The 22,767-nt window shown below is 34.1% G+C and overlaps 2 protein-coding genes and 2 non-coding genes across 9 annotated transcripts in view; 3 read left to right on the top strand and 1 right to left on the bottom strand.

Annotated features, from left to right (window-relative positions):
- The window catches only part of Cks30A (Cyclin-dependent kinase subunit 30A), a 204,656-nt gene extending 201,059 nt beyond the window's left edge, over positions 1-3,597 (top strand). The window contains exons 1-3 of one of the 2 annotated variants that reach the window (XM_085943650.1): positions 142-397; positions 502-629; positions 2,862-3,597. In XM_085943650.1, the coding sequence (XP_085799776.1) occupies positions 336-397; positions 502-629; positions 2,862-2,920 (249 nt within the window). In that variant the 5' untranslated portion in view covers positions 142-335 and the 3' untranslated portion in view covers positions 2,921-3,597. Of the gene's footprint in view, positions 1-141; positions 398-501; positions 630-2,861 lie in introns of those variants that run through there. The other variant, XM_085943651.1, reaches the window with a different exon arrangement.
- A 6,661-nt stretch (positions 3,598-10,258) lies between these two features.
- On the top strand, positions 10,259-10,331 carry TRNAM-CAU (transfer RNA methionine (anticodon CAU)). The gene has a single exon. It is a non-coding gene; the product is annotated as a tRNA-Met (tRNA).
- A 648-nt stretch (positions 10,332-10,979) lies between these two features.
- On the bottom strand, positions 10,980-11,071 carry TRNAI-UAU (transfer RNA isoleucine (anticodon UAU)). The gene is given in 2 exon segments: positions 10,980-11,015; positions 11,034-11,071. It is a non-coding gene; the product is annotated as a tRNA-Ile (tRNA).
- A 117-nt stretch (positions 11,072-11,188) lies between these two features.
- On the top strand, positions 11,189-18,927 carry LOC147074354 (STAGA complex 65 subunit gamma-like). Of its 5 annotated transcripts, none has more exons than XM_085943628.1 (4): positions 11,189-11,549; positions 12,631-12,975; positions 13,798-14,032; positions 16,684-18,927. In XM_085943628.1, the coding sequence occupies exons 2-4, from the start codon at positions 12,685-12,687 to the stop codon at positions 17,064-17,066; spliced, it is 909 nt and encodes a 302-aa protein (XP_085799754.1). In that variant the 5' UTR covers positions 11,189-11,549; positions 12,631-12,684; the 3' UTR covers positions 17,067-18,927. The 5 variants fall into 5 exon arrangements, with proteins under 5 accessions (XP_085799754.1, XP_085799755.1, XP_085799756.1 ...); XM_085943629.1 differs by having other exon boundaries at positions 11,189-11,604; XM_085943630.1 differs by having other exon boundaries at positions 11,189-11,738.
- Positions 18,928-22,767: the final 3,840 nt, after the last annotated feature.

The raw sequence follows: 22,767 nt of genomic DNA, 5'->3' as shown, positions 1-22,767 counted from the left end.
TTTACAGTACGTTAAAATAGAACTCGTAAATATTGAATTATTAAAAAATATATGTTGGTTAATAGTATTGAAATATGCAATGTTATTAAATTTATCATTCGTGATTTAGAGGTTTATGATTACATATTTAATGCCGTGAAGTTTGCGACAAGGAAACATCTGCAAACGAGATTTGAATCACAAAACGACGGCAGCCGTTATGTTTTTGTCCTCGTGAGAAGAGAACTGAGAAGTGAACATCAGAAAAGTTTGGAGTTAAATTTCCAACTATAGCGAATTTACAAGTGTCTCACAATAACCATCTTGAAAATCAAGTTATTCTCCAACGAATTAAAATGTCTAGCAAGCCAGAGATATTCTATTCCGAAAAGTATTACGACCAGGATCACGAATACAGGTGAATTCATTATTACTTCACGGTAGTTTGTGTGGTGTATAATAAATCAGACATACTCCGTGGGAATGAAGCTGTTGTTAACGCGTTTGGTTGTGTTATTTCAGACACGTCGTCCTGCCCAAAGAATTAGTCCGGCAAATCCCGAGAAATCATCTAATGTCCGAAGACGAGTGGAGAGGTATTGGAGTACAACAAAGTCAAGGATGGGTCCATTTTATGATACATTTACCTGGTGAGTTTACAATTCTTTTAAGCTGACGCATATCCACATACATTTTAGTACGTTCTTGTCGAATTTCTGTTGAAAATCTTGACTCTTGACCGCAAGTAGATTGCTCAAAATTGGTTTTTAACTTTTGACGTCTACCGAAATTTTGTTTGTTATATTACCTATAGCAATGTTGAACTTTAATAAAACATGTTTGTTGGCGGATTAAGTAGGTACCTACCCACTTAATTATTATCGTATGTCGTGTTTACTCGGCAATAGATATAACATAAAACATGCATGAATTAATTTGACATTACCACATCCATTAGTTTTGTATAATTAGTGGGTATCTTTGATAGTCTTTTTGGGGTTATGAACGCCAGAACCTATGTATTTACCACTTAAAATGGCTTCATCCATTATTAGTTAATGTTCAATCATATAATAATTAAACTGCTGTAAGTATTTGTTAAGTTGGCAGAACACAAAGATGTTGATGAAATCCTTCTTGCAGAGCATTAATTTTACTACAAAAATGACTTTCCTACCCTTATTTAGATCAGATTCAAGGCACAAGTGTCATGATGTTCTCCCTGCTTTTTTGAGTTACATCTAAATTGTACGTATAACATTTCACCATGGCACAGTTCGCCGTGAGCTTTCTTACCGGAAAGAGATGACCGTATACTATGCATGCTCCAATTTATTAGATTCAATATGAACATTAATTCAATTTTCATAGCTGATTTTGACATAATTCATGAATTCAAGAATGAAAACCTAACCTAACAAATAATTCAGTAAGTATATCAGCTATTTTCAAAATTTGTTGGCTGCTGGCTTCTTGTAACCTTGTAAAGTGTAAACCGACAATTACCTTGTTTTATTTAGACATGAATTTTACATCAGTACTATACGACCCAAAGAGGTTGGACGGTCTTTAATATACGGCCATATATTTCCGATGCAACATTTCACGGTGCAGTGTGATACGGCGAACTGCGTACAAGTTTATAATCGAGATAAAAGAGAGGGCCCCTGACTTGTAGCCTTTTCGATAATAAAAATAATGATAAACTATGCTTATTAATACTGAGCAAGATACACTTGGGTCTCTTTTTGCGGTTTATATTTAATGCAAATTTTCATAAAAATAAATATTTTGGACTGAATAAACAGCACTTTGTTTACTTATGCTATGTGCGAAATCCGGTGTTTCCCCGTTTTATCGCAAGACAATATTGCCACGTGTTTCCGTATTGAGGCATGCAAGCCCAAACGGCAGCGTTTAATGCAAATGCGGGTTGCGGGTATTAAAACCAAGCGAGATTAAGCGTCTCTGAGTGATATCGCCCCCCTCCTTTCCGAAGTTCCAGCATATTGTTTACATAACTGAGCATTTGAATCGCAGCAGTGCCTTATGCCAGGTCCAGACAACGCATAATGTAACGCGAATTGTATGGACAGCACACGATCTCGACGTGAATCCTGTTGTTCGAATTATCTAGCACTGAGCACCTTTGTGTTCGTGTCAAAAACCGACAGCCGATGGATCAGCGCCAATGTCACTACGAGCATTACATGTAAGGATCGTAGCTACGTATGGACGACAAATTCGCGTTACATTACACGCTTCAGGGTGCGGCCTTAAGGTTTTGGAAAATTATCTAACATATAAGTTAAGTCTTTTTAGCGATATCCTATGGAACATATCTACCGCATAAAAAGATACCTAAGGCGCCGTCCAGAGTTGGCGGAGCGTTGAGCGGCGCGCGCAACTCAAACTGATAACCAAAAAAAGATATCGTCCATGAACATTTTCACACACGGTTATACGTTTGAGTTGCGCGCGCCGCTTAAATCTCCCCCGAACGTGCATACGCTGGACGAGTGCTAAGTGTAACATATTAATGAACAGTTTGTATCTAGAAAATATGAATTCCCCACACTGTCCTTTAATTGCTTAGGTTTTCTTGATAATTGATTATTGGAACACACCTCAAGAACACTAGAAATCTAAATGAAGTCAGTGGTCAGAGAAAATTTGTATTGCATCATGATACAATAACGCTTCTGGGAAAAAATACAGTTTTTATATAACCGACTTTACCTCTCGAGTCCAGAATGGTATATGGCAATCATTTTTTGAGGCGGAGATTAGCAACACTTGAAGACATTCTTTTGATCAAGTTCAGCAGGCATTGGAAGACGCCTATATAAATTAATATTCATTGCTAATTTGTTTCATTTCAGAACCGCACATTCTGTTATTCAAACGCCGCATCACCTCCCCCCCGCCCGACAAGAATTAACCGGCCGGCGGTGACACTATTCATAATTATCAACATTTTAATTATTTTGTCAATGGCTCCGACTAAAAGAAAAAAAAATTAAAAATAACTCTGGAATCTGCGATCTGCCACTTTGTAAATATATTATCTAGTAATGTAATTTATCGTCCCCCCCGTTGGCCAACTTGATTGTTTACTTTGCGATGGTGACATGAAATTTGGTACATATGCATATTGTATTTGTTTACATGTTAAACAAACATATTCAAACATTATCATCTAATTTGTTTTCTTTCCATTGTTTGGCAAAATGTAATTTTTATAAAGTCATTTTTTTCCTATGTAGCGCCTGAAGACTTAAAATCCAGTCCTTTTCATTTGACTTTTTTTGTTCAGATAGAGATTACATGTTACCGTATTTCGCCCGGGTTTCCAAGTGTAGGGCCATGTAAAAGGTCACATAATTTTCTTCAGTCCGGTATCATTGTCATGTCAACCCTGCAACTTGTATAGTCAGCATCGCCTCAGGCTAAGACACGGTGGCGGTATCCATCTGGCTGAGCAACAAGAGCGAGCTGCCGCAACTCTCAAAATTCACACGCATACAGGAGACTTTTATGTGTATATATCAGTAGCGAAGGGTGGAGGTAGGCTGTTAAGATTTGCCATAAATAGTGCACATTAAACTTTGTCCGTCATACGTATTGGTTTTTATTGAAATAAGACTACAATTTACCGATGGTTCTGGTTAGTTTTTAAAAATCAATTAAACCCTGCCTAAACCAAACCATAATAGTTTTGGCATACTTTGGGCGATACGACAAAATTATGCACACTTTTTCATTAATACTTATTTGTTTTCGTTGGATTAACAATACATATTAGACATATTGTTCGTTAATTTTTTAAATTCATTAAACCCTGCCTACACCAAACTATAATAGATAAAAAATATTGTATGATTTAATTGCATAATTTTAGATATTTTATAGATAGTCGAGTATTATTCGATTATTATGGCTTGGTTTCGCAGGGTTAAATTGAATTTTAAAAACTAACCAACACCGTCTGTAAATTGTAGTTTTATTTCAATGAAAACAAATACCTATGACTGACGAACTTTAGCACTATTTATAGCTATAATTAACAGCCTACCTACACCCTTCGCCACTGGTATGCATGTGCCGTACCAAATATGTGTGTCGCAAAGTAAACATTTTCATAGTAATTGACAGCCAACGGCGTGGACTATTATGGTATATCATTAATGTTATTAATATTCTTTCCTGTAGTATTGTATTAATTAATTTTAACCATTTTTATAATACATATCGACTAGGGCTGATCTAGCAAATAGTTCGAATGATTCTTTCGAGTTAATACGATAGAAAATAATTATACTTTAGCAGCTTTTAGTCTATGTTGTCCTTAATGTGGGGGTAGAATCATGAGAGGTGTAGCGTCAAATATGATTTTGATTCGAGAATTGATGGAGTGTGAAGCAGTGGCGAAGACAAAATTTAGTGTGCACAATTTATGTTGAATCTTAACAGCCTACCTCCACCCTTCGTCACCGGTGTAAAGTCCATATGGTACGCATTGAATCTGACAAGTAGTAAAGATATACCGCAATTCCTGGGGTTCATAAATATTATACGAAGTGAGCGAAAGAAAGCACCTTTGATTAAAACCAAACTAATAAATCAGCTCTCTATTAACCGATACCTGCTGTATGTTATTGGAATTTATCAGGTTTGTTCTTTCGCTGCATCTATTAAACTGGTTATTGGAGGGTATGATAATTTTTTGTACACATACTCAAATCTAAAACGTTTCGCTGATACGCAGTGTGGAACATATTGTAATTTATTGATGCCTAATGCTTTACCTCAAATATGTATAAACTGTTTCTCGGCTTTTGTACTCTGACAAGGTAGACTACGATAACCATAATAATATATGTTGTGGTTGCAATGTGAGTGTTGAGAGCGATTTAGTTATCCAAAGCGCCGACCTTCTAGTTAAAAATCGCGTCTAAAATTGACACTTCGCCATTAACACAATTTTTGTTTAAATCATTTGTAGGCATTGATATACTACTAGATGAGGAGTTCCCATACAAGTGTCATTTTAAAAATGTACCACAAAAGATATTACGAATATCGTCTTATAATATTTCCTTGTAGGTATAATGCGTTAAGACCGTTAACATGGATTCCCGAATTTCACCCGTATTGCCCTGGCTGTAAAACTAAATTTGCGTTCTTGGAATAGTGAACCTAAGGGTGGCTGCAACCCAAAGCAGACAGAGCAAGTCGTCATGCGCTGACTATTAGTTAGAGTAAGATGCAAGCTAGATCGGGCTTACTCATAATAAACAGTAAGTTTTAACATTGGCCGAGTCGCTGAAAATCGGGCGTCATTTTAAGAAGCATATGATTCATCCAGTAGTATATCAATGTTTGTAGGTTTGTGTAGTGTAGCATTCGAATGTAAACTGATCCTTGATTGTTTGGTCCATCCGCAATGTTATAATATAGCACAAACTTTAATCATGGTCATATTTTTTTATTGCATGAAAGCAGTGGCGAAAGGCTGTTAAAATCCAACATAAATAGTGCGCAATAAACTTTATCAGCCACACATATTTGTTTTCATTGAACCAAGACTACAAATTGCAGATAGTGTAAGTTAGTTTTTTAAATTCTATTAAACACTGCATAAACCAAACACCATTTATTTTTATTATTATTTCTTATTTATAAGGAGGCTGTATTTGCGACTCTTTTCCTCTGCCCGGTGTAGCAGCTCTGTGAGTTCTCTTCCATCAGCAGCGATTAGTGTGGTATCATCTGCGAATCTTAATTTGTATATTTTCTGACCACCAATTGTTATTCCGCTTTGCCAATGATCCCCCTCTATATAATACAACTAGTTAAGTACCTACTAATATTTTTTTCAAGCCTGTATTTTTATAAATTATGTTGTCATTGTCATTGATCATATAACGTTCCTAGGAGAAACAGGTGAATATTTATTTTTTGTTTGCGTCTTAAAATTGCCGTACACTCGTCCATCCCTCGATTTATACTGTAGATACGTTCCATGACAAACTGCGTAAACAGAGACATTGAGCTCATACAAAATCATGTGATGGGTACCAGGACATTAAGGCTATACTTCAGCTGAGGCATGGTCTAAAAAGATCGTCACTACGCGACGCGGTAGATTGTGCAAACAACGCGTGCGGAACAAAACATAATTTGTCATAAGAATTCAACATGCGTCCATTTAATGTTATGTTTATTGTTATATTACTAATAATAATAATATTATATTCATTGACATGTTTTCTTTTTCGAGTACATGCGTGACTTTTTTTAGTCATCTTTAAGAATATATTCCTCCGACGCCATCACAAAACAAATTGACGTGCGCACATCTCGACTACCTCTCTCCGATTGGCAACGGGTGTGAAATTTCATTCTACCTATTTTTGAAAATTATTTGCCGTTTCAATGATGTATGCTATGCTCTTAAAAAACTGCTTAAATCAAGATATAAATCATATTTTCGCTCTAAGTGATGCATATGGGTCTCTACAAGGTTTTCAAAATGAGGATAGTCGGATAGGTATTTTCCCAAACCTTTGGGATATGGATAGTTATTGTACAATCATTCAATACTTGTTTCTAAAGTAACCGCTCTTTTAACTAAACGCTGTCATCACTAGAAATATTATTTTGGTTCGATTTCACAGTCACTGTGCTTTATCAAAAATTCTGTGACTTATCTCTATTGGGGCCAATTACATACATAGAATATCGACGATATGTAAAAACTAATAATTATGAACCCTACGCATAAATGACGGTTTAGAAAAACAATTGCTAAGATGGCAACGTAACTTTTGGCATTTGAAATTATTTGCAAATTGTTTACTCTACTTACGTATGCGTTGTGGATAAAGTGTTCATAGCATTTGGACAATACTAATTGAATTGCCGGTATTGCAACACTATGTTGACGTATGCATAAAAAAAATGCGAAAACTGGTACCAATTGTTTGAATATACAATAAGACATTTTTAATACTGATAATCTTTCGTGTTTGCTTAGATAATCGGTACTCATTACAATTTGGCTTTGTCAGAAACGACTTACCGACTTACAAAACTATTTCAACTTTTGTGTCAATTTTGCTGAGGGCTTTACGTTTGAAAATCGGCCAACACATAAACCCGTTTATGTACTGTATATTTGGTCCTTGGATCGCATTGAAACTTTAAACAATTTGTACAATATCACCCAAATTAAAATTCTACAAAACTTTACTCTACTTCTTTACAGTCAGTAATACTGGGTCTTTTGAATCACCGACTTTGGCTTGTAAATAGAGATATATAATTGAAAAGAATTATCATGAATATTTGAGTATAAATCAAGGGATGAGTGTGTATGTTAATTAATATTCGATCAAATATTTTAATTAGGTATAATGTGTAATTTTAAATTTGGAAACAGTTTCACAAAATGTCATAATATGAATTATTAGGTGTATTATAGTAATTTTACCTCACGAGAGCGCCTCTTTTCCAATATGCGTAATGTTGTTTGATTTAATAACAGTATTTAAGTGGATAACTAAACTATACTTCATTTTAAACTATTCATTCCGGTTATCAATTATTATGTACATTGTAGGTTTTCTATGATATACCTATGCTATCAGCCAACCAGTGCCTTTTAGGGTAAAATGGCATGGATTATACATTATTTTAACCGGTCCTATGCCTTCAGCGAGTTTTCTCCCTCTATGAGGCCGTGATCGACAGACCGCACATACAAATTTCACGAGTAATCTCGTCTCAAACTTCAAACTGTTTTAATGGAAGGGTGAGCCTGCTGTTTATGTAATAGTTCCTCAAATCTTGAAATCAATCCGCCCTGTAATGGACTCGGAATGTCTTCCCATATTGTTTTTAGTCTATTATTAATTTGATTATTCGTATTCCCAATTTGTCGCCCACATGCAATGAATGACTGTCTAACCATGCGAAACGTCGTTGCAACTACCCCCAATACTCACAGATCTTGAACCCATCTAAATTTCTCCATATTTTCATCTTGAAGGTATTGAACCAGTTGCTAAGTTGAGAGAGGTGCTGTTCATAAACAATGTTATATTTAATATAAACAGGCGCAACGGTGAGATTTATCATTCTGTCTGCATCGGTGCGTTGTTTTAAACTTGTGGCACCATTGGTTGTCGTTCACGGCACACAGTTTGAATAGCACTGTTATAATACAAGTATTACGTAATAATTAATTATTTATGTTTTAAACTTTTGAATGAAATTTGTAATAATCGATTTAATAATACATACAATGAATGTTTTAGTAATTAAAAGTTGTTTTAATACGTCATAATCGTGATTTATAATGGTTTCTATTTTAAATTTGTGATTTCCATTATTGTATATTTTCCTGAGCAATTGGTTTGATTTAATTTTTTCTCAGAATTGGCTGGTCAATATTAGTTGAGATTGGAAACTCTTGTATATTGTGATTAGTTCTAATAATTATCATGAGGATTGTAATGTATACCTTAGTTGTATTTTGTTAATATTAAATAAATACTTGTAGTTTACACTTATGATTATTTCTTTTATTTGCCTTTGAACCTTACCGAATTATGCCCACGGAAGTCTCCCATGTATCGAAACAGGTGGTCAGTATCAATGAAGAAGTAGGAATATTTTTAACTAATCTATAACAATCCATTTGTTAAAATTATATGTTATAAAAACTATCAACTGTCAGGGGAAATGCTGCTCTAAGGTATTTGCCGAGAAAAAAATTAACGTTGTGGCATTATTAAAAAAAACAACATTGTGTTTAAAACATGTTTTGAAATATAAGTTATCGGTCAGTAATTTTTTCATGATTCCGCAAAAAATACAAGTCATGAATGACTCCATCATCCATGACGAATATTATCCTTGGCCCAACTCATTGGATTCATGTTCTGGAGGCAAACACAAATTGGAAAAATGTGTCAGATTTGAACACATGACGACACAAGGGATTCTTAAATGGTAAGTATGTGTGTAAAAATATTAAAACAATAATTTTTTGTCAGTAGGGACGTAGTCTTTGAATTTTGTTTTAAAAATCATGTAGGTATTACTTAATATTGTATATAACACTTGGGTTCGTAAATGGACACAGCAGTCTTCGGTGATTTAGGTTATCACGAAGAGACGCTTTACGTGGCTTGGATATGTGTTCCGGAGGCCTTCGTCCGGTGTGTGAAAATCACATATTGGGCGGAGGTGTAATTAAGATAAATTTAATTTGATTTAAAAAGTATAAATGATGATGGATGAGAGAGATAATTTTATGACTAAATATAAGTATTCATATATAATAAATTTTGCCGCGCTTGCCGGCAACGTTAAAATCTCCACGCGCCTGCGCCAGGGTGGTCCTCGTGATTCGTCAAATCAAAAGCATCACGCGATAAAATTTGGCCAATCACGAGAGTCCTTTTTGCTGGACGGCGTGGGTACGGGGAATTTGAAAAAGGAAAAGAAAGTCAGTAAGCGTCCTTTGTAAACCGTGTACGGACCTGCGTAACTAATTGTAAAAACAAAATATGTACCTAATGGACTATAAAGTAATGTCCAACCAAATATTAAAATATATAACGCTAAGACCGCACGAGAAAGACTTAGTGTTTTATTTAATTTTACCAACATATATAAATCCTTTTTTTTATCTTTTTTTGTGAATCCGGGGTTCGATGGACACCTGAGCTAGTCGCTGGAACCCCGGACATCTCAGAGGGCCGCCAAAGATCCTAGCCTGGGGTCCCCCTTCAGAATGTGGGGTCAATGTTTTGGTGTATAAATTGTTTTACGTGTGGTGTGCCGCGGAATTCTGGGAAGACCTTTGGTGTGCCGTGGGTGAGAAAAGGTTGCGGAGCACTGTTATAGCCTATCGGAATTTTATTTATTATCTCTTCTGTGGTACTATGCATAGGTACGTCCCTAAGAACATGACACAGGCAGATTGGTAATTTAAAGTATAATCTAGATTGGGGCAAACAAGTCACCAGTTCTTGTATTATATTTTAATTAATTTAATAATACACTCATTTTGCCTCGCTTTCTTGGAGGGGCATTGTCATAAAAAAAAAATATATGTCAACTACACCCAAATACAAATGATTGAAATTGAATACCCATCATTTATTTATACAATTTTTGTTTTAATTGTTTACACAAATGTTAGTTTTTGATAAAATAGTAATATTTCGGAAAGTTTTGTAGCCAAATCTTTTTCGGAGTTTGCACGGCCTCGGTAGCGCAGTAGGCAGCGCGTAAGTCTCATAATCTTAAGGTCGTGAGTTCGATCCTCACCCGGGGCATGATTTTTTGCCCTTATTTTTACGCACAAAAGGAAGCTATATCACGCGAATACATTTTTTTTTTATAAATATCACAATTTTTTCATAGAAAATTATTGCACTTTCGCATTTTTTTGATGGCTGAATGCAGAAATTAATTAACTAGATGGATATACTTTCTTATTCCATTTATTATGGGGATAAAACAGCAAGATTATTTTGAGAAATATCAATACCTACTTAGGTAAAAATAATACTTATAGAAATATACTTGAAGCGTCTGTAATAGTAAATTAATACCTATAAACAGCTGATAATTCTATTTTTAAATTTCATATTATTATATTAATTGAGTTAGCATTTACTTGGTAGAATTCCATTTTACAAGAAATGAAAATATAAATAATATTAAATTCTACAGGTTTAAAAAAAAAGTCGTGATAATGGTGTTACATCCGAAATAGCTATCGACATTTTTTTTTTTTTTTAAAAACCTGTACAATTTAAAATTATTTATTTTTTGTACTGATAATGAAATAAAACGAGAATGTAATATATTTTAATATTTTAAAAAATAATGCAAAACCGGTTTTATTGTATTGCAAAGTTCGACTAAATTTAGAAAAATACTAATGAAATGGATATTATAATTTTATTGAACAAAAATAATTCCCCAGGTGAGGCTCGAACTCACAACCCCGGCATCGCTCACGACTACTGTCTTATAAGTACCGTGCGCTAACCAATTGCGCCACTGGGGAAGATACAGGCCGGGCGAAAATAGACCATGTATAGCTACAGGTACATTTTGAGCGCCCCGATCGCTCCGAACATAGGCACAATTAACGAAAATACGAAACTAACCTAAAACAAATATCGGTGACGTTTATGACAATCTGGCCGCGCGATGTATTTATATTTGGATTTTAAAAATATGCTCGCACTTTTTGATTAAACAAATTATAAAAGACGAATGTCCACTGTATGATTATTTAATTTTATGTGAAATAGACTGTTATAACGTTTCAATATGTTATACTATTAATTGATTACATATTTGAAAATAACAACGGAACGGGATACTTGTGTATTTATTGTGCAGTGCACATCATGAACGACATTATCGTGAATGAAAAACGAAGATATTTATAGACTTTTAGATACGTTCACGCACTTTTTCTTTGTGGATATACGAGGGACAATTTGTGCCAGCCATGTTTGTCCAACGGCGGCTAAAAAGTAAATAAGCAAATAAAAACATTCAACATATCGATTGGATATTTGTACCTACTAGGTATATACCTACTACAGAATACTACGTAGTAATTTTACTTTCACCGAAAAATAATATTCAAACCACCTTGATAAACTAGTTTTGATTTCCTACAGACCTACAATATGCAATAGCAAAAACAATATTCCTAACAAGTAATTGTTTAATTTATCTTAAATTTAAAATCGTTATAAGATTACTTAGGTTAGGAATTATTTTCTATGATTTTAATGTCCTCATATTATTTTTTCTTGCCTTACAATACCGACAATAATTGAAATGAATGTTGTGTTATCAAAATCCGTTTGGATATAATGGGGTATCGTCTAACACAATGGCTTTTTATCCGGGGGTTCCGTGTTCGATTTTCGGTGAGGTCACAATACTAAAGTTTTTACGTACAGTGTTTTTGTGATTGTTTCACTACTGCTACACTATTGTCATCGATCCTCGTGACCCATCATAGTGTTATAAAGAAAGAAAAAAAATAAAAATAATTGAACTCAATACCTAAGTATTTTAATTGTGTTTGTGAGTCATTTTAGGTTCCATTCTCAAGAATAACTTTGATTATAAATATCGGTACAAGTCGGTTATGGAGAAGTCAGCGGTAAACACATTTTGAAAATAGCCGATATACTGGATTATTTGTTAGGTTAGGTTAGGTTTTCATTCTTGAATTCTTGAATTTTGCCAAAATCGGCTATTACAATTAGCACGGTTCCCGCCTGGCTTCCCCATAACCGACTTGTACCTAGATATCTATTTCATGAAGTGAAAATTCTTACTCTTTTAGGATTTGATATCATATATGGATGACCCCTAACAATCTAAAGTGGTAACCATTTATATGCGCAGATGCAATTTATTCCTGTGTGCAGGATACATGCATGTACTGATGTGTAGATTGTCTATGGTTGCATTTGTCAACTGTGCTTACATTACGCCTGTTGTATCGCCTTGTCTCACCCAACGCTTCTCCCACTCTTCCTTTCATTATTGCGGTACATTTATAATTAATCTGTTTCTATCTTAATTAATTTCCAGGACAGTAATAACACAAGATTTGGTATTAAAACGAGTTACATTGAAGTCCAAAAGATGTCTCATAAAACAACTCGACACTGGGGCGATATAGACAGGTGTGAGGATCCGATGTCGTACGTACCGAAGGTGAATTTCAACCCTTTAATCGAGTTGGCGCTGTTGCCCAATCCCGAGGTGTGGATACCCAACAAAAAGAGTTCCATTGTCGAGCTGCCGCTGGAGAGTATAACATTACAGACTGTGAGATTGCTAGAACGCTCCCGGATGCTCATTCCTGGTCCTCTTTTGGATGTTCCCAGAGAGATGCATCATGAACCTAACCTTCCATTCAGACACATTGACAAGGTTATTTTTTACATGCTTTATATTAAAATATGAATTTAGTTTACAAATAATAATTATTCTAAATTAATCATCACAAGAATTTATATCAATTTTGTTAATGTAAATCACGGTTTCCCCAAAATTATCAGCCTACAGCCCTCTTTCATAGAATATGATACCTAAATCAATAATTATTAAATTTTATAATAATAATATCTTAAATTCAACGTCTGTTCATATTCAAACAACAGGATTGACCCATTGATTTACCATCTAGACTTTTAGCTAAATTCAGTTTGACGCGTACACAATTTCTGACTGTTTGTAAGGCAATCAGACCCATTCATTGGTCATCAAACCTGATCCGTCTCACAGACGAGTTAACTCGCCAAAGCATGTATGTCACGCCAAGCCACGGACGAGTTAACTCGCGGGTTCTTGTAAACGTAAGTTCTGAATAAACATTCTGTGTATATTTTCTAAACAATATTTATCATTTTAGTGTTTTTTCACGATAAACTCGATAAACATGTTGTGTTGGTAAGTTCTCACAAATATTTATCATTCTGTTCCTATTTCATAATATTTTAAGGGATTTATTTTATTCCAAAAATAGAGTGTCCACCTAGTAAAAATCGGCTGGCACTGATAAGGTATATTGTCAGATGGTTTTCAAAATACTTCTAAAACCACGGTAGTCCAATTATTATACTTTACAGCTGAAAGAGTGGATGTTCAATCTGCATACTCAAAAATGATAAAAATGTGACTTCCACACTTTTAGCTCTAAGTTACAGAATTGTTGTAGTAGTTATTAAAACAGTTGATTACTTTGCCTCTCAGGAGTACTGTTCCTGGTCACTAGGTGTGGGTGCCGTGATTCGGCCGATGAGTTCAGGAGACTGCCGCCGTGCCTTGGTCCAAGCGGCTGCCCTTGTTTTGGCCTCTCGACCCGCTTCTTTCAGCGTCGCCAGGTCTGTTCTCGACGTTCTAGCCGATGCCACTGGACATTTCATGCACACCCTCACCAATACCATGAGGACTGTCGCTGACAAAGAGGCATCTGAGAGACCATCAGGTTAGAACTGGCCCTGTAATTCTATTTGATAGATAATAATGGCTGACGAGGTTGTTTTATGTAAAAGAAATCACTCAGCTTTTTCCAAAAAATATAATACTAAATATCAGTGGCAAAGGGTGACTTTTGGAAAGAGGTAGGCTGTGGAGATCTGATAAAAAGAGCACACTTGTCAGGTATACTTATGAGAAATAAGAAGATAATACGATATTTACCACTAATGAATAGGTATACACTAAAAAATGACAACGAAACACTAATTCAATGAAACTTCAAAAACTCACTGACGACATAAAAATGAGCGAAGCATTTAAATTACGTATTTTTCAAAACATTTATACCCATCAAAAATCATTAGATAATATTTCTTTTTATTAAAAACAATCTATACTTTTTTTTTTTTTTTCGACCATGTCCGATCCTGATAGGATCATAAGGGCCTACACAGAGTGGAGGTTTATTCGATTAAATGCCATAGAAATTATTTTTTTAAATTATCTAATTATTAATGATTTTGGACAAAGTGCACAGCCATGACAACAATATTACGCGCGAATGTTTTAGGCTCTGCGATAGGAGCTTACCTTATTTCATACAATTCAACAGACTTGCTGAGGTTACGAGACATAAAGTCCATACGAAAAAAATTCAGAATTATTTCACACATAATCTGAGCTTTATTTATGTCAAGACAGATGGCGCACTGTGGTATATTTTTCAATAAAAAAAGTAAATTTTGCAGATTGTTTTGTAACTATGTAATCGAGGGCTTAGTGTCAAACAACACTATCTACAAAAGTGCAACTTTACAGGAGAGCCAAAAATCGTTATTTTAGATTCTTGTAACTCAACAGGGAAATGTTTATTTAAAACCTAATGTTAATATTTTATAATTTATTATGTATTGTACATTTATCTTGCTTATGATGATGTTAAAATTTATAGGGATAGTTTTAAAAAAATATGAAAACAAGGGTAACTTATGTAGTTAGCGTTAAACTTTACTGACGATTTAATAAGAAATTAAAAAAGATTGACATAACGTTGTTTGACTATCATGTAGCCGTAAATGTAAAATAACGTTATCTCAAAAAAAAAAAAAAAACACTTTTTTGTACATAACGTTGTCTGACTTTAAGCACTCGTAATACTGTAATACATTCCTACGACATCTCTCGTTGGCAGAATAATTTATTTTTATAGAACATAAATAATGAAGTGATTAAGTATATAAACATGTGAATATGCAATTAAAAAATATTTTTTTCTTAAGAAGGTAGGCTTTAAATATTCGCCACTGCTAAATATGCTCTTGAAAACTGTCCTCGTGAAAGGTTTTGAAGAATAATACCTTTGTTATGCCCAATTTATAAAGTTGCCGAATTCATGTAGTTAAAACAATAAACAGTACAGAATGATAATATTATTATGATAAGTAAAAATATGAAACAGGACAAGGTTCATCAAAATAATGTCTTCTCAATGTACAATTTAATCATTATATTATTATGTATTCAGCAAGTTCTTCACGGATTTAGCAGAGCATATTCAGAGCAGGTATTTAGATGAGCAATCACATGTAATATGTCATCTGTATCATTTACATGATAGCAGTGACGAAGAGTGGAGGTAGGCTGTTAATATCTGACATAAGACTACAATGTGTAGATAGTGTTCTTTAGCTTTGAAAATTCAATTAAGCCAATTCATCCAAGTCATAGTAGATAATAGTAAAAAAAACATTTGTTTATCATTAAAATATCTAAAATTTTGCCATTAAACCATTTTAGATATTTTATTAGATGAATATTTTTTATCAATTATAGTTTGGAATAGGCAGGGCATAATGAATTTAAAAAAACTAAGCAACATCATCTGTAAATAATATGTATTCTCAATTCAATGAAAACAAATACGTATGACTAAAAAAATGTGCACTATTTTTGTCGGATCGCCCATAGCATACCTAAACTATTATGGTTTGTTTTAGGCAGGGTTTAATTGAATTTTAAAAACTAAACAGTACCATCTGCAAATTGTATTCTTACTTCAATGAAGACAAATAATTATGACTGACAAAGTTTAGTGTGCACTATATATGTCAAATCTTAACAGCCTTCCTCCACCCTTCGCCGCTGCATGGTAGATGGCAGCTATAAATAAACCACCATGGTTAAATATCAATTCACCAAGTCAGAAAGCTCTTGCTACAAATTCAACTATACCAAAAATGTTCCAGAAATGCTATCAAGTGTTTTAACATTTTTTATGTCTCACAATATTACTATGGCAGTATGTGACAGGCCGCAGATTTTTAATGACACACATTGAATGTAGAGCGAAGGTCTTACTAAAATTGCTGTAATATCGATAATTTGTGGCTTAGTATTTCATAATTATTCAAACAGATATCACTGTGTGCTAATCTTTTTAGATTATGCAAAGTAATCGATAGTGGCTAGTAATTTGAGTTTAAAGTCGGACAAGATAACTCGCGAAATTTGTATGTGCGGCCTGTCGATCACGTCCTCATAGAGCGAAGTAACTCGCTGAAGGCATAGAACCAGTTAATACAAATTTTTCACTAGGTTCAATCTTGCAATAGTCTCTTTGAATAAAATATATCATAATGATTTTATTGAACATTCAAGGATTTCCTGACCTGATGAGTAAAACCTTTGCCGAGCTTGGAATCACCGGATTACACGATTGGTACAACAGTGAAGTGATCGGCGGCATAAACCGAGCCCGCCACGCCTCGTACGAAGCCGATGCGGTTGCAGCATCAGTCTTAGACATGGTGGACGATGGTACAGCCTGCGAGGAGTCTACTCCGAGCAATGAAGTGCCGCAACTTCACTTTCCTGCAGTATTGGAGGCTCTCGGAGACAGTCTAGGTCCAGGCTTTAGGATGTTAAAGACTCTGGAAAGTGGAGAGCTGCCGGCTTTGAGACTATTAGACGGCGACGATCCAGATATTTCACTCGGAGAGAGTCCACCGAGTTCACCAGCCAGTAAAAAAAGAAAGAAATGAATAAGTCTAAGTGAAATTTATTGGGTTTTGTATTTATTACTAGGATAAACTATGTATTGAACTTTTGATCCTCGATTGGATCCGAACAGTTAAAGTAATATGGAAGAAAATGATACATATTTAACGACTTGGAAGACGTAGAAAAGAGAGGATGATTCTGACTCGAAAGAGTGTAAATAAAAAAGGACAATTCATAATATTCGTCATCCAAGGGTCGGTAAAACCTATCTAACAAAAGGGGTACCAGTATTTTGTATGTTTGGAAAACTGATCTATTGACGTCATTTTAGATTTTGTCAATTGAAAATGACTATAATACAGTCGAACTAGGTTATTACGATCACGGAAATAGCGAGATCTCGGATGTAATGAGGAAACATTCGTTGACATTTTAGTTTATGATTTTCTCCATATATTTATTCACTTTTATAACGAGTTATTTCTCGGGTATACCAAACAAAACTGTTAATGTGTCGATCGTTTAAAAACAACATTTTCGACCCTAAGCAATAAAATCCATCCGGGCAGTTAACTAGACCGATGCCGCCGGGATCGGATTACGTTTATGACACTAGTTAAGAGTCTAAGTACCCACAATTCGGCACTTTGTCACAAAATCTTTTACTTCTCTCTTTAAATAATGTCATTTTTATGAATCGTTGATAATTTTGGATTTCAGTCAAATGTTAAATGATCACACTGTATATTTTTTTCAGGATTTTTTTCTTTTGTTGGTTTTCTGTCATATTTCCTAATAAAATGGCAATTACTCCGCATAGTCATCTACTCTAAAAAGTTGAATTATTCACATTCCTCCCTTAATTTAACCGACCCCTTGAAATGTGCCACCACCTAAGCAAAACATAACCTGTCTTCCTACGCGGGAGTCACTGCTTGTAGGGTCAGTAAATAAAAAGAAAAAAATATATCAACATTTATATTAATATGTATTGCCTACACTTCGGTTAGGTACGCTGATTTAACTTTTTAACTTTATCACCAAAAAGGTTCCAATACAGGTAACCCCCGTCGCGGGGGATACGTTCTGGACATGGTTGTGATAAGCGAAATTTCGCAATCAATGGGGGATTCCTTTGTTTGGCTTCTACGTTTATTGTGCAAAATTTGCGATTACATACTGTCAAGTAATGCATTACAGCACTCACCCGTAAGTAATCTTTGTCGTTCTCTTCTAACAACTCCATGCAAAGGCCCTTTCAATGGTTTGAACACGTAACTTTCGCGCGGGAACAGGCTCGGAGACGTCATTTTCTAGGGATGTATGGCAGTCCATTTCCTGCAGCTCTTCATTAGTTAAGGGTTTGCCGTGTGATTTTAACAAAGTTTGAATATCATCTATATCAACACCTTCGATACCTCCAGATATGGCTGTAAGATTAATCTCTTCAATGATATTTTGAATATCATTTTCATAATTGCAGTGAACTTCAGCAATTTCACTGAACAACCTTTTCAAACACTCTTCATACACGACTGGGTGACTTCATTCCACGCTTCATCGATGTTTCTGATAGCTTTCATAATATTAAATTGTTTCCACCATAAGATCGCGATATAACGAACCCGCACTCGCCGTGGTCGCGATTGTTACCTGTACCTACGTTTATAGCAATCTTTTGAGAATTCTCGTGGTTCCCCTGATATGTCGAAACCCTTTTTGCGAATCATTATGTGATTGAGACATTAATTTGTGTCTTGTCTACTGTAATTTATAATTAATGAGTTGTATCTTTACAAGGATAGCAGAGAGATCGAAATATATTGATTTAATAACAGTTATTTTTGTAATTATGAGGTGAATTTGATATTGCTATGGAAAATAAAGTTTCTTACTGATGTATATTTGATATAATTTTACTACCCACCCCTTATCATAAGTTGTACACCATATTTTTATGTATGAAAGGAAAAAGAAGATGAGTAAATATCACTACTTTTTAGGAGAATCGGAAGAAGATGGATTTTTTGACCATTTTTTATAGGAACGTTTATGTTTCTGTGTAGAATTTAGTAATTCAGAAACTTCAAATGACCTCTTTTCTCAGTTATACATGCATTACGCTTCATTTGGCATACTTATTCAATTAATTTTTTAAATTTCAAGATCTGAGGCTCTAATTCCAAAAAGCGATAAGTCCACATTTGGTTAAAATCGAGAAAAAAATACGCACGTATTCTTTGTATAATTTTACACAATATGTATTGAACTATAAATTCCAAAACGCGACATAGCCCTACGAAAAAAAATATTTAGCTAAGTCCGTGTTTCATATTATTTAACCCTTTATAGGACAACTTTTTTTTTTAAAGATATGTGCTTAATTATTTTTTTTATGTATTCTATATTCATTTTGATGAACAGAAAAAATATTTTTTTTTTTGAAATGTATATAGTATTTTCGTAATTATCGATTTCCCAGCGGTCAGTTTTTTGACCGGTGTCCATTTAGGTAAAAAAAATATTTGTTCACGGAATTTTTTTTTAATAATAAAAAGACAGGTTTTTTAGGAAAAAAATATAATTTCATTAATTTCTGTAACAATAATAATTACTTTATTAATTTTATAGAAGTTTCTCAAAATAATAAACATTTCTAAGGCCTTGTTGGCTTTTTCTTTTGTTCAGATAATTGATACGGCATAAAATACGGTATGCAAAGGGATACTTTGCAATTTGTTACTGAGCTTCGTATCACTTTCAGCGTAGTGCTGCAATAACCACCTCTACGAAGTGTACATTTTTCAGGATAATGATTTGAATTGATATCGTCAGGAAATGGAGGTCGACCAACCCTTTTTCTTGAAGTAAAAGATCCTATCAGCTGATCAGCCAACTTGTTTCTAACGTGAAGATGTGTAATAGATTTTTTTTAATTATCCAACACAGCTTCGTATTCTGTAATTCCTTCAAATAATCTCAGGAATGCGTCTTCACCCATGTCTTCAAGGTCTTTCGCACTAAAACCTCTGCTTCTCCCATTTACCATCCTCAGACAATAAAAACAAAATTTTGTTCTGCAATATAGGCTTCTACTTATACATATAACATTCCATAACTATTTTATTTCATTCTGAGATATGTATTTAAAAAAATTATTACAGTTTGAATGTAAACAAAAACAATTATTTGTACCCGCGATTTTTATAGAAAACATTTTTTCAAAGAATGACACATATCATAAAATAACTCGATAGCGACTAATTATCCACAAAAAATAACTAGTAATTGTGAAAGTTCACTATATTTTTATATGAAATTAGATGCATTGTGGTTTAGAAATTATTTTTAGTGTTTATATTATGTAAATCAAAAAGGGTCCAAATTATACAATTTGAGGTTAGATTTTCGACATGTCACTCAATAATTTGATATTATTTTACTATAACACATACGATTTATAGGTGAAATACAAAAAACTATATATTTTTATGTATACTATAAATGTACATACTTTGTTTTCAGTAAACAAGTCACAATTTTCGAAAAACAAGAACTTAAAAACACTGTTGTTGAAAAACTGGCAGCTATCATGTCGCTAAATAGACACCGGTCAGATAACTGACCGGGACACATTTTTCGTAATATACTCAATATGTGCGAACTTCAGGACGATTGGTCAGATTCAAGACCTTTGTGCATTATCTGAGAATGATTAAAACCCATAAGGGTGATTATAACTTGTAAAATTATAGAAATATAGACCTTAATGTTGCCGGTCTCAAAACTATCCGTTTTTCGCTTATGACCTATAAAGGGTTAAAGCTTAGTTGATTTCGCGCTCGTTTAAGTCAACCAATAAGGGAACGTTCAATATTGAAAAGGGCGTCTCCCATGCTGTAGCATCTGGCAAACTCATGACAATGCCACGGAAATATGTGCCTTATGCGGAGTAAATTAAAAAGTGAGGTACAAATAGCGCTATGTCCAATTTTATTTTGCTTATATTTATTACATTTAAGAGTTTATCGGCTGAAACCAATTGCCATTTGGTTCTAATTTTGACATAGAATACAACGGAAAATATAATCTCACGTTAAAACAAATAATTGAACCTTGAAACATAAAAACGTTGTTTCCCGAAAATATTGAATTGTGGACTTGTCGCTTTTTGTAATTAGAGGCTTCATTTATCGCCGTTTTCCTTTATCAAAGTCAAGTTTTTCTCTGTGGTGACATTATTAATATTATAAAAAAATAAGTTTCAAACCATAATGAAACATAATATAAAAAGATTTTACTATTGTTTAGCAGAGGGCAGTAAACTATTATTTAAAAAATAAATAATGATATACGTACATGCATACATCACAGATGTCGGTATATGATGAGCAGCTCAATATTCTAATAATGTAATGTAATACAGACATCTAGTGATCGAATAACTAAGCATTCAATTTAATACAATAATAATTTATTTTTTATTCTACTGAAAATTGACGATGATATGTGTAGGTAATATCATTCATATTATACCTATATTATCAAATTAAAGATTCTTAGTTCATAATTTAGCAAAATTTGCCGAAATCACCAGAACAACAATGAGGTTACCTCACGTTGTACTGCACTGCATTGACACCAGCATGATGCAATGAACTTTTTTTTTATCATTTTCTACATGCCTACACATTTCAACTCATGTCAAAATCGCGTGTTTTTTGTTTTTAGCGGTTGGGACTATCGACAACTATGACTTCTATAAGAATGTTGTCTATTATCTATGGTCTGCAGGTTAGGTTTTGTTCAAAATATTATCTATGAATGTAATATAGCAAGTAATTGTAATGAACGCACACGTGGAAACTGTTAAAATTAATTGAAATTATCATGAATAATAATTTAAAATACTACTTGTAAATTAGAGTTGGCCCTCTCCATCATTGAATTTACAGAGATGGCGATCGCTCAAAATATTCTGTAAAATGACGAAAGCATAGACTAAATTTGTTGCCGTGACAGTGCGCGACGTGCATCTCAATATAATCACAACATACCTATGCCCATTGGTTTTTATTTTATAATAATTATTGAAGTCAGCGTACCGGTACCTAGTTCCGCCACTGCTGTGGAGAGTGTTTCAGTTTCAGCCGATATAGTAACACTGTCCCATAAACACATATTGTGTTAATGGACCATTGCCAACGCATTTTAATTGCGAACTTCCTAATGACACTATTATTTTCGTCCATACATCAAACAAGGACGGAATGCCGTGAAAAAATTAATAAAAATGGCGCTTCCTATTAAATTTTATTGTCGTTACAATGGCTACCCTGCTTGGTATTCACAAACCGGAAATAGTGATACATGAGAAATAACGGAAATAGTTCTGGAATGTCGCTAAATTAATATTACATATTATAACACAGCATGTGTTTTAAAAGGATGTAGACCAATGTCACATATTAATTAAACATTATCACACATTTTAATTAAAAATAAGTGAAGGTCTCAGTCTAAGGGAATGAATGCTTGGCCAGTTGCATGCATGACAAGGTGCTTATTGCAGAAAGCCCAGCACCGCGATTTCCTAACTCTCGTCTCGTGTGGCACCAGACGAGATGACGTAATTGTGACGTCACGCTCGAGGCATGCCGACCGCGCACAGAATAACCATAGAAAATTTTATTATGATACACCTATATGTGTATGGTGACAATGAATAGCGCCGCTGTCTGA

The sequence above is a fragment of the Rhyacophila brunnea genome, unplaced genomic scaffold, assembly GCF_057557595.1.
Source record: "Rhyacophila brunnea isolate RB1 unplaced genomic scaffold, BYU_Rbru_1.0 scaffold_16, whole genome shotgun sequence".
Taxonomy (NCBI): domain Eukaryota; kingdom Metazoa; phylum Arthropoda; class Insecta; order Trichoptera; family Rhyacophilidae; genus Rhyacophila; species Rhyacophila brunnea.
Note: the sequence above shows the minus strand (reverse complement) of the source record. Positions and strands in the feature narration are given on the sequence as shown.